At 34.4% G+C, this 17,282-nt stretch overlaps 1 protein-coding gene across 1 annotated transcript; it reads left to right on the top strand.

The window, feature by feature from the left end:
* Positions 1-119: 119 nt before the first annotated feature.
* Roe1 (grpE protein homolog, mitochondrial Roe1) lies at positions 120-9,821 on the top strand. The gene is made up of 6 exons (XM_068769895.1): positions 120-290; positions 1,759-1,912; positions 3,135-3,248; positions 6,931-7,059; positions 7,911-7,994; positions 9,427-9,821. The coding sequence occupies exons 1-6, from the start codon at positions 202-204 to the stop codon at positions 9,532-9,534; spliced, it is 678 nt and encodes a 225-aa protein (XP_068625996.1). The 5' UTR covers positions 120-201; the 3' UTR covers positions 9,535-9,821.
* The last annotated feature ends 7,461 nt before the right edge of the window (positions 9,822-17,282 follow it).

Below are 17,282 nucleotides of genomic sequence, written 5' to 3'. Positions count from 1 at the left end.
GAAAACTCATCACATATTAATTTTAAGGTTGTATGCAAAAAGTGTAAATTACAACAGTAATTTTAAAGTTAACGGGGATGTGGTTTGAAAAAAAAAAGTACTATGACAGATATTTTAGACAGAGATAAGAGTGGGATAAGACATATAACCTCTTGGTCGCATTTTTATAAATTCCGATAAAATTTCGACCTGACAAATAAAATGGCTTCGTTAAAAGTGTATTCAGTCGGCAGACTGGTGAGATATGTAACAGACTCGAGCCTTAGGACATTCCGAGGCAATGTTTACAGGTAAACCATTGCGCAACCTAACTTATACAACCTAAAATTACTTTTAAATTCTTATAACACTCGTTTAATATAAGAAATAACCCACAAAACTATAGTTTACAATAACGTAATAATTATAGTTTAAGTTAGATTTCATTTAATTTATTTTTTGATATTTCATCATCCACCATTCGCGGTTAATATTCATTTAGAATGACTGAAAAAGTACCTATACAGTAAAAGCTACTTATTAGTGTTTCCATAATTCGCATTTTCACAATACTCGGATTAAAACAATGCGACTCAATTCCTATATTCGCGGCTAAATTTTTTTTTATCACGGATCCAGTAAGTTCATACATAATAAAGGGATTCTAATAGGTATCCAATCCAAAATCCTTTATAAATTCCGTCAAATGGACTAATAAAAGTATAATTATGTGGCCTGCTGTGAGAGAAGGAAAATGATGAAGAATTTGTTCAAGTTCAAACTTTGTCTGCAAACAGCCGAAATTGCGAATGGAATAGGATGAGATAGGTTCGAACAGATAGAATCAATTGACATTCAATAATTGCTTGATCACAAGATGAAGATTTTACTGAAACCGACTTGCAGGAAATGTTACATTCCCAGCCCATTGAAGAAGAGGCTACAACAAGCAACAGAAATGTGACATTTAATTTGAAAAATCTTAACGAAAGTTTAAGAATGGCAAATGAGCTTTGTTATTTCTTTTTGAGCATTGTCCCATCTCTGGAACAGTCTTATCTTTAAGAGGCATATTGGTAATGCAAGCTGCATGTCAGTCTGAATTGTAGATTTTAAAGCGGCGGTGTAAAGTCAAGCGGAAGAAAATTACAAAATTCTTCAAACAAAATAGTTGAAGCCTTAAGCTAATTAATCAAAATGTTGAAAAAACTTGAATTTCATTTTTATTCTGTCACTTAGGAACATATCCCCTAATCACATATAAATTAGCATTCCATATTCACCGTTTCATTTGCAACATATTTATGGAACATATATCTAGCAGATAGAGCTTTTACTGTATTTAAATACACACCCATATGCCTTTCTAGTTACTAGTATTATATATTTTTCCTTCTATATTCCACAGACATTACCATCTATCCCTTTGTTTTTATTTATGATTTATATTCGCTCACACTTCAACACATTAGCGATTTATAAATCTCTTAAAGTATATCTTAACTTAAATCTTAGGTTCTTAAATCACTGAACCTCTCTAAGCTACTAACACTGGGCCTGGCCCCTGAGGGTTTTGCCAGTGTAGATGAACTGAAGCCAGGTTTTTACCTTGGTTGGCTCTGATGATCTCTCTCTACACAGCCTTTTTCAACAATGGGCCATAGCCTATTGTTGAAAAAGGCTGTGACATGATGTGATGAGAGTGTGTGGATGACATATCATAGGACAATCTGGTAGATGCTGATTTGTTAAACTTATTAATTAATCATCATTCATCAGATCCACAGTTCGAGGGTACAGCACCGAAGAGAAGGCAGCAGTGGAGCCACCTGGTGATAAGCAACAGCCATCAACTCTGGAGGAGTGTCAGAAACAGATTGAGACCCTCAGCGCGGAGGTGGCCACACTGAAGCAACAAGTGAAGGATTATGAAGTTAGTTTTTGGATTTTCGTCTTTGTATATTGTTTTTATTGTCTCTCCCTTATAGTACTGCATATTCCTTCTCAATATCTCATCATCACACTGTAAGGTATAGGCTTTGTCGAAAGAGAAATATGATCACCAATCTAGCGATGCATTCAGTGACATCCCATAATTTTGACTAGCTTGTTATTCCCCCTACTGGAGTAATCTTTCGTATATGTTATCTGCAACACACACTCTCCTATTTAAAGTTTCAAATGTTGCTTTACAAGCTGGGGTGATTGTTACAATTGGACTCTGTTATACAGGATGATTAGTTATAAATGTGAAAGCTATACACGGGTGAATGTATAATCGATTTGCCAGCTAATGTATGGTATACCTTATATAAAAATCAAAGATTCCTGTAATAATATGGAATGATAATGTAGTGTAAAATGAAATATTATTTATCTGTCTCCACAGACTTTGTAGAGCCAGAAGTCAATGACTTGTTACAATAGAAAAATATTTCAGAGTGATCACTTTATCATCATTTCAGCTTGCAGACACCCACTGCAAGACTTAGGTCTCCACCAACGATATCTATGGGGGATATACCATGATCGCCATGGGCAGGCAAGTTGGCGATCACCTGGTATAATGGTATGCAGGGGATGCTGCTGTCCATCCATTGGAAACTTGATTGTGAGCAGTGGAAATCTTATATAATGAATGCACAATGTGTGAATTATATATACTTCCTTACCTCTTGGCTACCAATGCTCATATATACAATTTTATAAAATAACTAGCTGATCCCGCAAACGTTGTTTTGCAAAAAAAATTAAAGTTTTTAATTAACAAATGTAAGATAAGGGTTGATCGTAGAAGGGTGAAAATTTAGGTTTGTATGTATTTTTGTATGCTGTATCATAATAAAATAAAAACCAAAAAAATTGTCTAAAAAATTGAAAATAAAATTTAGGGGTGGACCACCCTTATCACTTATGGGTATGGAAAATAGATAGTAGCCGATTCTCAGACATACTGAATACGCATGTAAAATTTGGTAAAAATCGGTCAAGCCGTTTCGGAGGAGTTCAAGTTCGAACACCGTGACACGAGAATTTTATATTAGATTACCCTTGATTTGAATTGTAAAAGCCTATTGAAACTTTTAGACCTATAAAAAAATATAAATGGTTAGAAGTAGATAAGAACATGATTAAATGAATAACTTGTGTTCCAGGATAAATACAAGCGTGCGTTGGCAGATGGTGAGAATGTACGGAGACGTATGATGAAGCAAGTGGAAGATGCCAAATCATTTGCCATACAGAGCTTTTGTAAAGATCTCCTAGATGTGAGTGATATTTATTTAATTTAATTTAATATTGTTTATTGTATAATATAATGTGCAAACTAGGCAAGAAGTTATATATACTTCCTAGAATTTACTTTGCCAAACAAGCTATCTGCATAATTATGTGAATATCCGAAATCCTTTCCGATAAACTCAAGAACGTAAGGGACATCGGATGGTCAGGGCGTCAGTTCAGGGTCAGGCTGCGGGGGAGTCGCTGCTCACCAGAGCACCAGCTCGGACTCACAGAGTCCACAAATCTGCTCTTACATAAACAATAGAATAAAATATATGTTCTTGTATAACTTTAAAAAACGAAGTCTTGGATCTATGAAACTTGACTGCATATATACAAACACCTACATAAACATACATACGGTATAATATACATTATTAAATATAATATGATAATTAATAAAAATATCAAACTGACTTGGATCGCACTTGCCTCAGAAAGAATAAAGAAACAGAGGAAGAAAAAGAAATAGAAGACAAATAATCATAGGTCTAGTAAATTTTTCTTAAAAAATATGTTTTCCTTTTTATATCAAATTTCATTTAATAAGTCCACAATAATTATGATATTGTAATTTGAATACATTACTGGTTTTATTCCTAAGATACAAACTTAAATAGTTCACATAGAAAAAAATAGTATATGTATATATTTAAATATATGTATTATTGTATATATATATATATATATGATTATAGCAAGTAGTAATCATTAGTATATTTGTTTTTTATTTTTGATATTGTTACATACTGTGGGTTCTGACTAGAAATGAAACACCATTGGTTCACAAGGAGTCCTTTATTCACAAATCAGATGGTCACCCTACTTTAATATAAAGTATACTTTCGCTTAGTCCAAACTTCGCTTTCAAATCGCTCAAGAAATCACTGTCCGAATAACTTACCAAATAGTCACTTTGTATCGCTGATTGTAGATCTTAATCTTATAACTCGAAAAACAACATTTGAACTGTTGACATGGGGAGTACACCTATTTATACTACGGAGAAGGTTCTAGTAAGTTCGAGATAGTGCTCGGTTAGAATTTCCGAGAACTGTACACAATAATTTCAAGGTTCCGTGGTTATTGTTTCGAAGATTCTGTAACTCGTGCTTTGTAACATTACCATTCAGTAACTTTACTTTCTGTTTCTTATTTGTTCCTTCTGAATGTTTCTCCTATGACCTTCTTCCCATATTCTTTGAAGGTTTTAGGGACTCATCTCGTTCTTTAATGCGATATTTCTTTCCTAGATCTTTTACTGCAACCGAATCTTGCAATCTATTTATTCATTCATTCAGTTTACAGGGTTCTGTAACTCTTGCTTTGTAACAATATTAATTTGTTTCACCTACCTTCATTAATTTATGTCTGCACCGCCTAATTGTTGGCTTGTAGTGATGCATAAAATGTGAGAAAAGTATTTTAAATAAATAAATAAAAATAAACTGTGACATAGTACAGAAGGTCTCGTCAAAGAGCTAAGCTTTATATATACTGTGGTCTATTTGTTCTTTTTGTGAATAAACTATATTAAGTATATATACTAAGTAAGTTATTGTATGTTATTTATTTAATTTTATTATGTATATATTTTACAACATATATGACAGATTATGTTTTAAAACCTTGGTAATATTTATCAAGATTGTGTTGGTGTTGAAAAATATAAACCATCTCTGAGTAATAGAACTGTCAGCTAGAAACATAACCATGTAAACATGCTATATTTACATACACATATATATATATATATATATACTTAGTCTTGCCATAAATATTGTTATAAAGAAAAGCACGATTTTTTTTTTATACGTAACATTTATTCCTTTCATAGTGAGTTAGTTTAATACATCAATATATAACTATTAAAAATATACAATGTTTATTCGAAGTGGTCTCCATTGGCTGCAATACAGTCTTTTAAACGTTGAGGCCAGTTATCAATAGCAGCACGAACTCTTTCTAGAGGAAAATTCTTCACTGCCAACCGAATGGATCGTTTTAGGGACTCCAAATTATCATGGCGTTTAGAGCAAGCCTTACTCTCTAAAACTGACCATAAATCATAATCCAATGGATTTAGGTCAGGACTTGACGACGGCCAGTTTTCAGTGCTGATAAAGTCCGGAACGTTAGTTTTCAACCAAGATTGGGTGGATCGAGCTCTATGACCCGGTGCCGAGTCTTGTTGAAAGCACCATTCTTTGTTATTGAACATGGTGTTAGTTAAAGGCTTAACTACCGTCTCAAGAATGGTATTTTGATAAACTTGTGCCGACGTTTTAATACCTTTTTCACAAAAATATGGCTCAGTCACCCCTTCATAGCTAACACCCCACCAAACCATCACTGAAGTGGGATAATGCCCACGTTGTACTCTGTTTACTAATTGCGAAGCTTCTTTAGAGCTTCCAGCATAAATACGGTCATTTTGTTTATTAAAATACTGCTCAATTGTAAAAATTTTCTCATCCGTAAACAAAATTTTTTTGTGACCTCCCTTTGCGTACCGCTTAAGTAGTTGTTTGGATTTTACCACCCTATTCTTCTTTAAATTATCAGTTAAGATGTGACCAGTACGTCTCTTATAGGCTGCAAGTCCTAAGTCATCTTTTAATATACGCGACATGGTTCTAGGAGCTATCTTCATCTCCCGAGATAAAATCTTTTGCTTACGGACAGGATTTCTTCGAATTCTTTCCCTAACTGCTTTAATCACCTTTTTCACACGAACGGTACGTGGACGGCCAGATCTTTTTCTGTCACAAACAGAGGAGGTATCATTGTACCTATCAATAGCCCGGCAAACAAACATTTGACTAATACCAAGCGGGTGGAGGGTTTTAAAAATTGCACTTTTCTCCATACCTACTTTATGTAAGGCAATCACAGCGATTCGGTTCTCTTTATCACCCCACTCCATTTTAATATAACAAAATATTTAACAATATAATGGCGCGAAAATAAGAAAACACATCAAGCAATCATATAAAAATGACAGATTCCAAATTCAAACGTAATATTTTCTTTTTTTGAATAGTAACAGTATTTATGGCCAGACTAAGTATATAAATAGAATTGTAAGAAAATCTGTAGAAAAAACAGAATCAATGTAGCTGGAAGAATGCTTGTCTGAAATGGCAGTTGGTAAAGGCACTATCAGAGTGGAAAGATGACATAGTCCAGGTCACAGGAAATGGCTGGTCAGCGCAGAACTCCTCGTGATGACTATGCAATAGGCATTTATCAGCTGAAATGATTATGGTCGCTTATGTGCATAGCTTGAAAAGGTACCATGGATATATTTTTTTTGTGTACACATATCAACCCAATTTACACGGTAGATGCGTTCCTGAGAAAACTGTGTAAATCGAAAAACTTGCACAAAATGCATAATTTTGTTATTTAACGGTTGTGATTTTTTTCAATATTTTTATTGTAAATCGGGACAAGGTGTACTTTATTATACACTATAGATAATAGCTAGAAAAACTATTTATTTAGAGGTACAAGTTTCAAGTACAAAATTTCTACCAGGACAATCTTTGGATGGAGATGAGAGAACAAAGAAGAGGCTAGTTTAGGGTGTACATACATACAAATGCATTATCTTTCTTGTGTCAATAACATTTCCTAATGCCGTCATGGTATGCGCATGCGCAGGTTGCAGACACGCTTAGTGCAGCAGCGGATAGTGTGCCTGAGAGGGCGGACGCCCACGCGGAGAGCGCTGCAGCCGCCCTGAGGTCCTTGCACGACGGTCTCCGCCTCACACGAGCTCAACTCGACCAGGTAAGTTCCATCATCAGAACGAGACAGTTCATAAAAGAAGAGATGGGATGTCAATGTGATATATACGTCAATGCTAAATATATGTACATATACAGGGTGATTGGTTGTGATGACGAGAGGGAACGTTGGTTTTTAAACCGCTGTCACAGTTGGATATCAAATGAGGTTAATATAGTAAGTATAAAGGATGATTTATTATAAGCATAAAAGAAATAAAAAAACATTTTAAAATTTTTGTTTTTAACAATCATGTTGGTGCTCTATTCTGTGAAATGACTTGAATTTAATACTATTTATTGCCCATGCTAGATCAGTGTTTTCTAACGTGGGCCCAGCTCCCAGAGTAGGGCAATTTGATTGTTAATGGGGCAATATATTTAATTAGTTGATTTTTTAAAGCATACTAAAAAAATTCAGGTCATATTGTCATTTAAAAGTCGAAAAAAGATAATTTTTTTTTATAGATTGGCAGGACTGTCTATAACTGTGTTTCCCAACTTGGAAAATGCCCCACAAGTGGGTAATTCGAAGGTGGATTTGACATGAGTTTAACCCTTTCGCTTTAATTTTAAATTTGTTAAATATGGAGGTGTAAAATTTAATTTATATATATATATAAACAATATATAATTTATATATATATGTGTGTGTAAAGAAAAAGTGAAATGAATGATCTAATCATACGGATACGGAGGAAATTTCTTGAAGATAACCATAGTATTGAAATATATGTCCATATAGACAAACATACATATATTATATAAGATATTGTTCATCAAAGACAAGAAAAAACACTTAAGTAACATATATTGTATACTATTAGATTGTATTGGTTCCTTGTTGACATACAGGTGTTCGCCAGGCATGGTCTGGTAGCTGTGTCTCCGCTGCGAGAGAAGTTTGATCCTAACCTGCACGAGGCTTTATTCCAGCAGGTAATGTCTCCATCATATCATCTGATAGACTTGACTAAGTTGTTGGTGCACCTTGTGGGGGGGGGGGGGTATACCCACTCTGCATTTACTTGTGGTCGCATTGGAATCTCTTGGCCTAAATGATTACACAAGTGATGTGCCGAGACCACAGCTACTTCAGGCAATTAAAGATTTAATTTATTATATTTCAGTTAAATGATGTCCAATGTTAAACACAGACCGTTATTGCTTTCCAATAAGACAGGTTGGAAGTCTCCTGAATCTAGCATCCTGAATGATAGTCTAAACCAGAGTTCCCCAAACTTTTTTGTGTTGTAGACCCCTTGCCATTTTTTTTCCGTGTTGGGTAGACCCCCTACTTACCTGATATTGATTTCCTGTTAATTTCTAACTGCAGTGAAGTTTAGTGTTAAAAAGTTAAAGTAAAAACACATGTTAATTTATACATTTATTAATTGAATTGAAATTAAAACTACTCAAAATAAAATTTTGTATCTGTTATGTAAAATATACGTAACATTAAATGTTTTGATATTATAAGATAGTATGATGTAAGTGAATAGGTACTATCGTGTATGTGTTGAGATCCACTATTGTGGACCCCCATTTTCATTTCAAGGACCCCCCAAATTTTCTTTCGCTGACTTAGACCCCTTGCAGGTTGTCATAGACCCCTAGGGGTCGATATAGACCACTGGGAATCACTGGTCTAAACTTATTGTGTCACTCCTAAAGTAATGAAGACAGCAGCCATGATCATCATTTAAGTTGTAAGATGCCCATTGCTGGGCTTAGTATACCTCATAGATTTTCTAGAGGTCGATTGGAAGTGATCTGTATCTAGCATACTAAACCATAGTCTGACATAATGTAGCAGTTTACTATAATTAGAGTTGCCTTTCATCAAGCGATGAAGACAAAAGAAGCAATCATCATTTCAGTAGTGGGATGCCCATTGCTGGACTTGGACCTTCCTCATAGATATCCAAAGACCGGTTGGAAGCATCCTCCATTAACCGTTCTCACATGGTTGTCCATTTTTGTGATTAGACATCTTTCTGGGCTTGCTGGTCTCACAGACAGTGTTTCCCATCGTGGGTCCCACGCCCAGGGCAAGTCGAAAATTAACTATTGCTTCAATATGAAAATTATGTATATCAATAGGGGGACATAAGAATTTTAGAAAGGCTTAAAAAAGGTTCAGGACCTCTGCTCTAACCTAATATATAGATGTATGTTCTATGCTGTGCCAATTCATGGTATCTCTGTCATATGTTAGATTAATTTAATCCTAGTTTTCAATATATATATATATATATATATATATATATATATATATATATATATATATATATATATATATATATATATAATAGGTCGCTGAACTTATTCTAAACATAAAGTAATATGAAATTGTTTTTTTTTGCTGCAGGAAGTGGAAGGATTTGAACCTGGAACGGTTGTCACTGTCAGCAAGGTGGGCTACAAACTGCATGAACGCTGCGTGCGACCCGCACTTGTGGGCGTGGCCAAAGGCTAGCGCTACATGTGGGTAGTCTGTGAAATGGGGGTAGGTCGTTAGAGCCTGTCAGTTATATTGGTCATAATTTGGTTTGGAGAGTAATAAATTTATACAGAAGTGAATGTTTATTTTAAGTATATATATTTATATATATGTATATTATCTGTGGTGTATTGGACTCATTTTTAACAGCCTTTACATGTTTAAGAATTCAAATGTCAAACTTGTTATGCGACTAAATTAAGTAGCACAATAATATAGTGAAGAACTCAGGTCAGCAAGTGTTTTTATATTTAGCCGGTAAACCATGATGACAGGTGACATGGTCTAGGAACCTTTACTATCACTAGTATGAGTGGCGTTGTATTAAATCAGTGGTATATATTGGAATACTGTCAAAATAAAATTGAGGGTAGTTGGCAGTGGCGTACCTAGAACTTTTGCCGCCCGGGGCGATCTCCAGTTTGCCGCCCTTTCTATTATATGTCAATCAAATAGTGGTTTTTGATTTAAAAAAATATTGATATATCACTTCAAAATAATCATACAAACTTTTCAAAAGAAATGACATTTATAAACTGACATCAAAAAATTTTAGTTAGGAAAAATTGCCGAACAAAGTCGTAAAGATCCTTTTACGAATTCAACGAATTTTAATGAAAACAATAAAATAAAATTATTATCTTGTTCTTGAATTAGAATCCAAAATTTACACTAAAATGCATTTATATACACCGAGGAATAATATTCGAAATCATAAAGTTAATCATAATTTACATAAATCAAATATTAAACTTATAATAATCATTTATTATTCAAGAAAGAAAATAAATTTGAAATGAAAAAGTTGCTTTTTACAACTATAAGTAAATATAAAAAATGCCGCCCCAAGGTAAGTGCCGCCCGGTGCGGACCGCACCCACCGCCCCCTCCTAGGTACGGCACTGGTAGTTGGATTTTTGGTATGATCATATGAAAGCATGAAAGGTCTATTTTCAAATTTTACACTGGTAATGACTCCAATTCTTTTAGATTACGGACAAACTAAATTATTAATAATATAGTCTGCGATCAGCTGCTACCCTGAGCTAGTTCTTCCATCTTCTGACTTCTATGCTTGTACTGAATGTACAAGACGATCATCTTTTTGCTTCTTTTATCGTCTACTTCGGAAAATGTGACTGGTTCACCTTCAATTTTGTTCATCAATTTGTTTAACTATTTCTGACTTTACCTTTTAGCTTTATCCCTAGGATGTTTTATATTTTTATATATCTACATATATATATATATATATATTTGACAGAACAACATGGCAACTGGCAAGATATCAGATAACCACAGAAAGAAACATCCTAGAAATGAAAAAGGTAAAGTCAAAAATAGTTAAATTATATATATATATATATATATATCCTGTATAACATGGCTGCAAAACTTGGACCCTGACAAAACGTACAGCAATTACTAACAAAGAAGAATAATTATCATGGCATCCAAAATGTAACAGTATCAGTGCTTGTCGGTGTGATGGAAGGGTGTATCAATACTTAAATCATCACCATGCGCTGCCAACACCTGTGCTGCTGATCCTATCCACTCCGTCGGTGGCACGTGCGATGTATTCCTTCCTATATATTGATGATTCAAACTGGTGTCCAAAAATCTGTTTATTATATATGTGGGGGTAGATCTAAATGACATAATTTAGTATTAACTAATTTTAACCCAGAGTAAATCTTAATACGTCTTACACAATGGCGGTGTTGTGCGAGAGAGAGAGCTATACTTCCGCATCCATCCATCTCTTTCATACAGACGTCGTTCAGAAATCATCTTACACTATTTACCAATTACAACACTATGTTTAGTTCAATTTTTTTACATGTATATATATATATACATATATATAATTTTTATTTTGTCTGTTACATCTGTCAACATGTTTTTTTGGCGGGAAAAGGATGTTAACTTTTTTTTTTTAAATTGTAAAAGCACAGAAATAAATATATTGAATTTATTTTCTTGTCTATTTCACTGATTTCTTAGAAGAAAATTATGAAATGTTTTAAAATGGTATTAAACAGATATAAACTTTAAAGACTTCCAAACCAAAGCGGGAGAGGGACTCGTATATAATTCCAAATTTATGTGTATGTTTGAATGTGCATAATTAGTTGTTTAGAGCATAAATAAATTTTGTTAATACATTTTGAATTTTTATTTACAAAGATTTCTTTCTATCTACGTTTTGTTAACAATTACAATACATCCTCCGATTTACACGGTAGATACGTTCCTGAGAAAAACGTGTAAATCGAAAATAAAAATTTTCAAGTCAAAACCGTGTAAATCGAAAAGCTTGCAGAAAATACATAATTTTGTTATGTAACAGTTGTCATTTTTTTTCAATATTTTTGGGTGTACAGAAATAAAATGCATTGACAAGTTAAAATATTTAATATGTTACGGAAACACTGTTATTTTTTTATAATAGTCTAAATTAAGCACTCGTAATTTACGAATATGGAAAATTAAACCTTTCTGAAACTGTGAAACTTTCACTCAAATACAATTTTCCGTAGATAAAACTTTAATTTTATGCGAAGAAATACAGACACAGTGTGCGTGTGCAGCAAGTCAGCACATAAGCTCGGGATTCCCCGCGAAATGTGTGCACAGCGCACGTGTTCAATCACAGTAGCATTTAGTAGAGTGCGTTAAAAACAAAAAAAAAACTTATTTAGAAAACCGTGTAAAAACGAAAACGTGTAAAACAAGTACCGTGTAAATCGGGGGATAGGTGTATATTACTGTATATTCCTCCCCATAGATATTCATAGCACCGGTTGTTTTAATATATAGTCTAGCCATAAGTTACAAAGAAAATATCTGATAATTTCTAAAATCAATTTTATATTCGTTTTATATGTGATTATGTAGAGCGAAAAATATATGTCAATATACTAAACTAGTTATTCAAAGTGTCCGCCCTTAGTTTGAACGCGCGCTTTTGAACGATCGCGTGCGTCGATGGATTCACGAACGGTTTCCTTTGGAAACTGTTACTACCGCCTCCGAAGGTTTCTTGTGCGACTCAATAAGTTAAATATGTCGGCTGGCTCATTACCTACCTTTGTACAGCGCAATTGATGCAATGCTATTCTCTTCAGTGCTGCACTCCATTTTCAAAACAAAAATGTCTAAATAAAAAACATACAAAAATGGCGGGAAAAAAAGTCTATTTTTTATCGTAAAAGCTGATGTTCGAAATTCAAATTAATGTTTGTTTATAATTAATTAAATTAATGCAAGTAAACAGCCAGTAACAAAAGTTATGGTTAGACTAGGTATATTGTAATCCTTTTGATAATAAAAATAAATTGCACTGTGTATCTAATTAAGTGTATACACTTATTTATAATATATATATATATATATATATATGCAATAACAAAACAGGGCTATGCTGTATGTTCATTAATTATATAAATATGTGTTTAGACTTCAAGCAGTAAAAATCATATCATAACTAATATTGATATTTTAAAAATAATTTACCTTTTTTTTACCAAAACCATCAGTCTTTTCTTACCAGCCAGCTTGAGAAGATAGTCTGAGGTTGCATTCACTGCAGGACATGGCTTTCTTCCAGTATTTTATGCATAGGTGTGAATGGAAGTCCTCTGCGCTTGCCATACCTTGAACTCCAGAATTATAAAGACGCAATAGCCATCTGCTTGGACAGGTATTCCCCCCCATAGATTTCCAATAGAACTGGTCGGATGTGACCTTTGTCAAGAGATACTACTCCACAACCTTTGCATACCAACCAATTGGAATATGTCAGTCATTCTCGTTCAAATTGAAAAATTTCAAACATAGCTCTCTCATATATACAATACCTTATATGCAGAGATCGCATATATGTATATAAGTGGTGCAAAAGTAATGTCACAATGTGAACGTGACTTAATTTTTACTTATCATTTACTTCAACACTGCCAGCGTGCTCCAGTCCATGTTTTTTTAATATGGCGCCTTAAGGGACCTCTGTATCCTGCCTTTCGAGAGTCACCATGTGTGAGTCAATTTTTCAAGCCTATCTCTTCTTCACATTTAAATCTCCATCTCCAGTCTTCCATGCAATTTCCTTCTCTCATCTTTGTTCCTAGACCAGTTTACTACACCAACCACTGTTATAAGATTTATAACAACTGCCTTTATCAAGGTTTTTTATTATTATTTTAATAGGGCCTTATTGAATCTTCAAATCTAGATTATACAAAATAAAAAACATATTGCTATACAAACATTTTATTCCATTCTTTGTGTCTAGCGAACTAAATCTTAGTCTAAAAACAATTCCAATACACTTCAGTAATCTAGCATTGAAACCGTGTTTTCTTCAATATGGTTCCTACCTGATGGTTGTGCTTCTCATATACCATCTTATTGCTTTATTCTTTTACATTGCAAAGGTGCCAAGAGTAGATGAACACAAATTTTTATACAGGATGTTTCATGAAACAACATTTTTTTGTCAGATAATTGTTTAAATTATATACAGGATGAATAAAGAGAGCAGTGTTATATAGACACGCATAAGTCACAAGTGACAGTGGCAGGGACAAATCCCTCATGCAACTCCCCAGCTATTGAGATTTTAAACCAGTGATTTCCACTTTTTTGTGGTGCCATGCCTTTTTAAAATTATTACGTCCCCCTATGTAACATATATAATATTTATATTGAAGCGAAAGAGGTGAATACGTGTAAGTCCTCTTTCAAATTGCCTCACATCGGGAAGCGCTACTCTAAAGCAACCACAAACTAATAGACGCTATGAAGGATGGATCCACTATGTTGTAGATCCACTAGGTCTGATGTGATCAAGGTCATTGTGGAGTTCTCTGAGGGAGTTCAAGCCTTGAAGTAGGCATCTATCAGCTGACTTTCCAAATATACTCTGCAGTATGAAGTTTTCTTTTAAAAGTGTAACAGCGGCACTTAAAAAAGGGACATTACAGAGAAATATAATTCTTCATTCACATCAGTATCAATTGTGACCATGATCTATTGTTAGATTCTTCCCCAGGCCAGTAGCTAGTAAGGTAATAAGATGAAGCCTGAAGTAGAAGTGTGTTATTCATTCTTCACCCATATTCATACCGATGTAAATGAACAATTATGTATTTAATGGAATCAGGCGTTACCTCGCGGAAGTCCATCCTAAGTAAGAAAGGACCAATATTTAGCCACTTCCGCACATGCAGTGGTAGTCGTGTAAGAAAGTCTTTCTTGACTCTGTGTTTGGCACTATTCGGTGTAACATAACTCCTGAAGATGCCCCGTGGAGGGGTGAAACACGTGTTGAGTAATTTGGCGGTGGCGGTTGTGTGATTCGCATTGTTTGCCGCATACGCATTTATCAGCGGACTGGCGGGCGGTGCATTTCATTGCACGGCTACCACTGCATGTGCGGAAGTGGCTACATATTGGTCCTTTCTTACTTAGAACAATTGTTTCTATGGAATGCCGTTTTCCGAACATAATGTTGCCCCTAGAGATGGAATTACAATGACTGAATATAAAAAAGTTATCATTTTGTAATATCAATTTTTTCAAAATACATGTTTGTTTTTAAAACATTTTCCGAGGTCAGCCACTACTAGCCCTATCATTACACTTCGACTTGACGTTGATTTATCGATCACCCTGTATAAAAATATTTCTAAATATAATTTTCATTTAGATTGCATGCTAGATATTGTTTAAACACACACAGAAGTTATAGTAATTTATTTATTCACAATATTTTAGCGCACATCCAAAGTCATTTTCAGGCCTGGTATTCTCTAATAGTTGAAGTTCTACAGGATTAATATTTATAGTTACAAAGGTTAGTCTATCTCTTCTTTTTCTCCGATAGATGCCCACTGTTGGACATAGGCCTCCCCCAAATATCGCCACGATAACCTGTCTACCGTTGCCTATGTATATCTTATTTACTGTTAATTAATATATATGGTACAGTGTGTATTAAAATTCATTCGAGTAAAATAAAATTCTATTTTTTCATTGATTCATTATAAAATGTTAAATCACATGCAACATTTTAGACAAGACTGCACACTAGTTGATCGCGACAAATTTTTCTAAAGTCGTTCTTATGTACACAAATGTTGGCTACCCCTGATCTATATTATATTAATTTTTTCCATTTTAATGTTACGATATCTAAAATAACCAAAGCAGGGCATTTTCTTATCATTATAATATTTACTTAAATTGGTCATAAATGACCTGATCTAGACTGAGTGTTAAACATTAAGAAAGAAGATTAGCATTCTTTCAAACTTCATTATTGTTTTTATTTGACATTAAAGTTTTTATATGAAATCTTTACTTTTAATTTTTTTTTAATTCTAATATTTATTACAAATAAAGTATTGTTAATAATTAATAAATGTCACTTTATGTGTGGCTGGCAACAAAAGGTTGCTCTCCTCTGTTGTATAGTATTTTTGGAATGTAGAATTTTGATTTGACAAAGTATAAATAAATAATTATTATTTTTAACAAAAACTATTCACTGCTTGCTATTTTATTTCGCCTCATGCTGTCAGCATCTTCGTAACTTGGAAGGTTCCTGACCTTTCTGTTTTATAGGTTCTTGTGACCATTCCTTTATCAGACTACATGCAAGTTTCACCCATACGTTGTTGACATACCCAAAAGCTGAACTAACCTGCTTGACAACTCGTTTTTGGTGAGAGTCACCTAGATTTGTAATGACCTGCCCGGGTCTATGTTTTATGATGAGTTGAACTCTGGAGCCTTAAGAGTTGAGTGAACAGGTGTCTTTTGGATGAGCATGTACCACCTTTGTCTTCATCTACACTTTCCATCAGGTGAGATGGACGACTAATGCCTATTCCATTATGACTATATAAAAAATACCAATAAAACAGGGTTTGTTCTTCTTGCAAATGTATTTCTTATAAGACCCAGCAACTGGTCAAACAATATACATCACATGGACTTAGACCTTCTTGCACTTCTATTGTTTCTGAAGATGTTAATGCTATTAGCTCTAAGGCCTTTACAGCATCATCGGTACTGAGTTCACAGAGCTGAAGGGTCCATGAACTAGATTTAAAATTAGAAACTAGAAGCTGGTGGGGGCCTACCAGTTGCACAGGGAACACCTGCGTTGTTAAGGCTCTTCGCGGTAGAGCTTTGACAGGGTGTGTTGCTGGAGTCTGCTTGTTAGGATAGCAGCATGGACTACAGGTGAACCGAAGAGGATTCCGGATCCAACTATGGTTCGCCTACGCTGTTCACTTTTTGCACTTGTGTTTTGAGACCCAGTAAGGCTATATGAGACACATTCTTTTTTTAGTCAGTGCATCTTCTTTTCAACTATATGACCACTGGAAAGCATCATTCTCCCCCAAAGTCAACACAATGAGCCCCCTGCACAATGTGCACAATATGCACTAAGTGCCCCCTTCTTTGCCACTATAGATGAGCAATTCTCTGAGCTACATCTATGGTCTTGTATCTTCTGCAGATCTCATTTCTGATTCGAACTCACAGCGAAACTCCTAGCACAGCTTTCTCCGTTGCTCTCCGAGTAACCTTGAGCCTGACTATATATACATTCCATGCGCTATTGAATAACCAAACCCTGAAGGAATTTCTTTCCACAGACAATACAAAACAAACCTTGGGAAACAAAATCAAAATGTCCACTAGTCAAA

This window comes from Battus philenor, unplaced genomic scaffold (assembly GCF_028537555.1).
Source record: "Battus philenor isolate CCGP_79_NKW_IND1 unplaced genomic scaffold, ilBatPhil1.0.hap1 SCAF_29, whole genome shotgun sequence".
Lineage (NCBI taxonomy): Eukaryota > Metazoa > Arthropoda > Insecta > Lepidoptera > Papilionidae > Battus > Battus philenor.
The sequence above is the reverse complement of the archived record's forward strand: the minus strand, read 5'-3'. Positions and strand labels throughout refer to the sequence as shown.

Bases quoted from the DNA above. Each gene is read 5' to 3' on its own strand.
- Roe1 (XM_068769895.1), top strand. From the start codon at position 202: ATGGCTTCGTTAAAAGTGTATTCAGTCGGCAGACTGGTGAGATATGTA. The intron at 1,913-3,134 runs GTTAGTTTTTGG...CTTGTGTTCCAG, and splicing joins AACAAGTGAAGGATTATGAA to GATAAATACAAGCGTGCGTT. The intron at 7,060-7,910 runs GTAAGTTCCATC...GTTGACATACAG, and splicing joins CACGAGCTCAACTCGACCAG to GTGTTCGCCAGGCATGGTCT.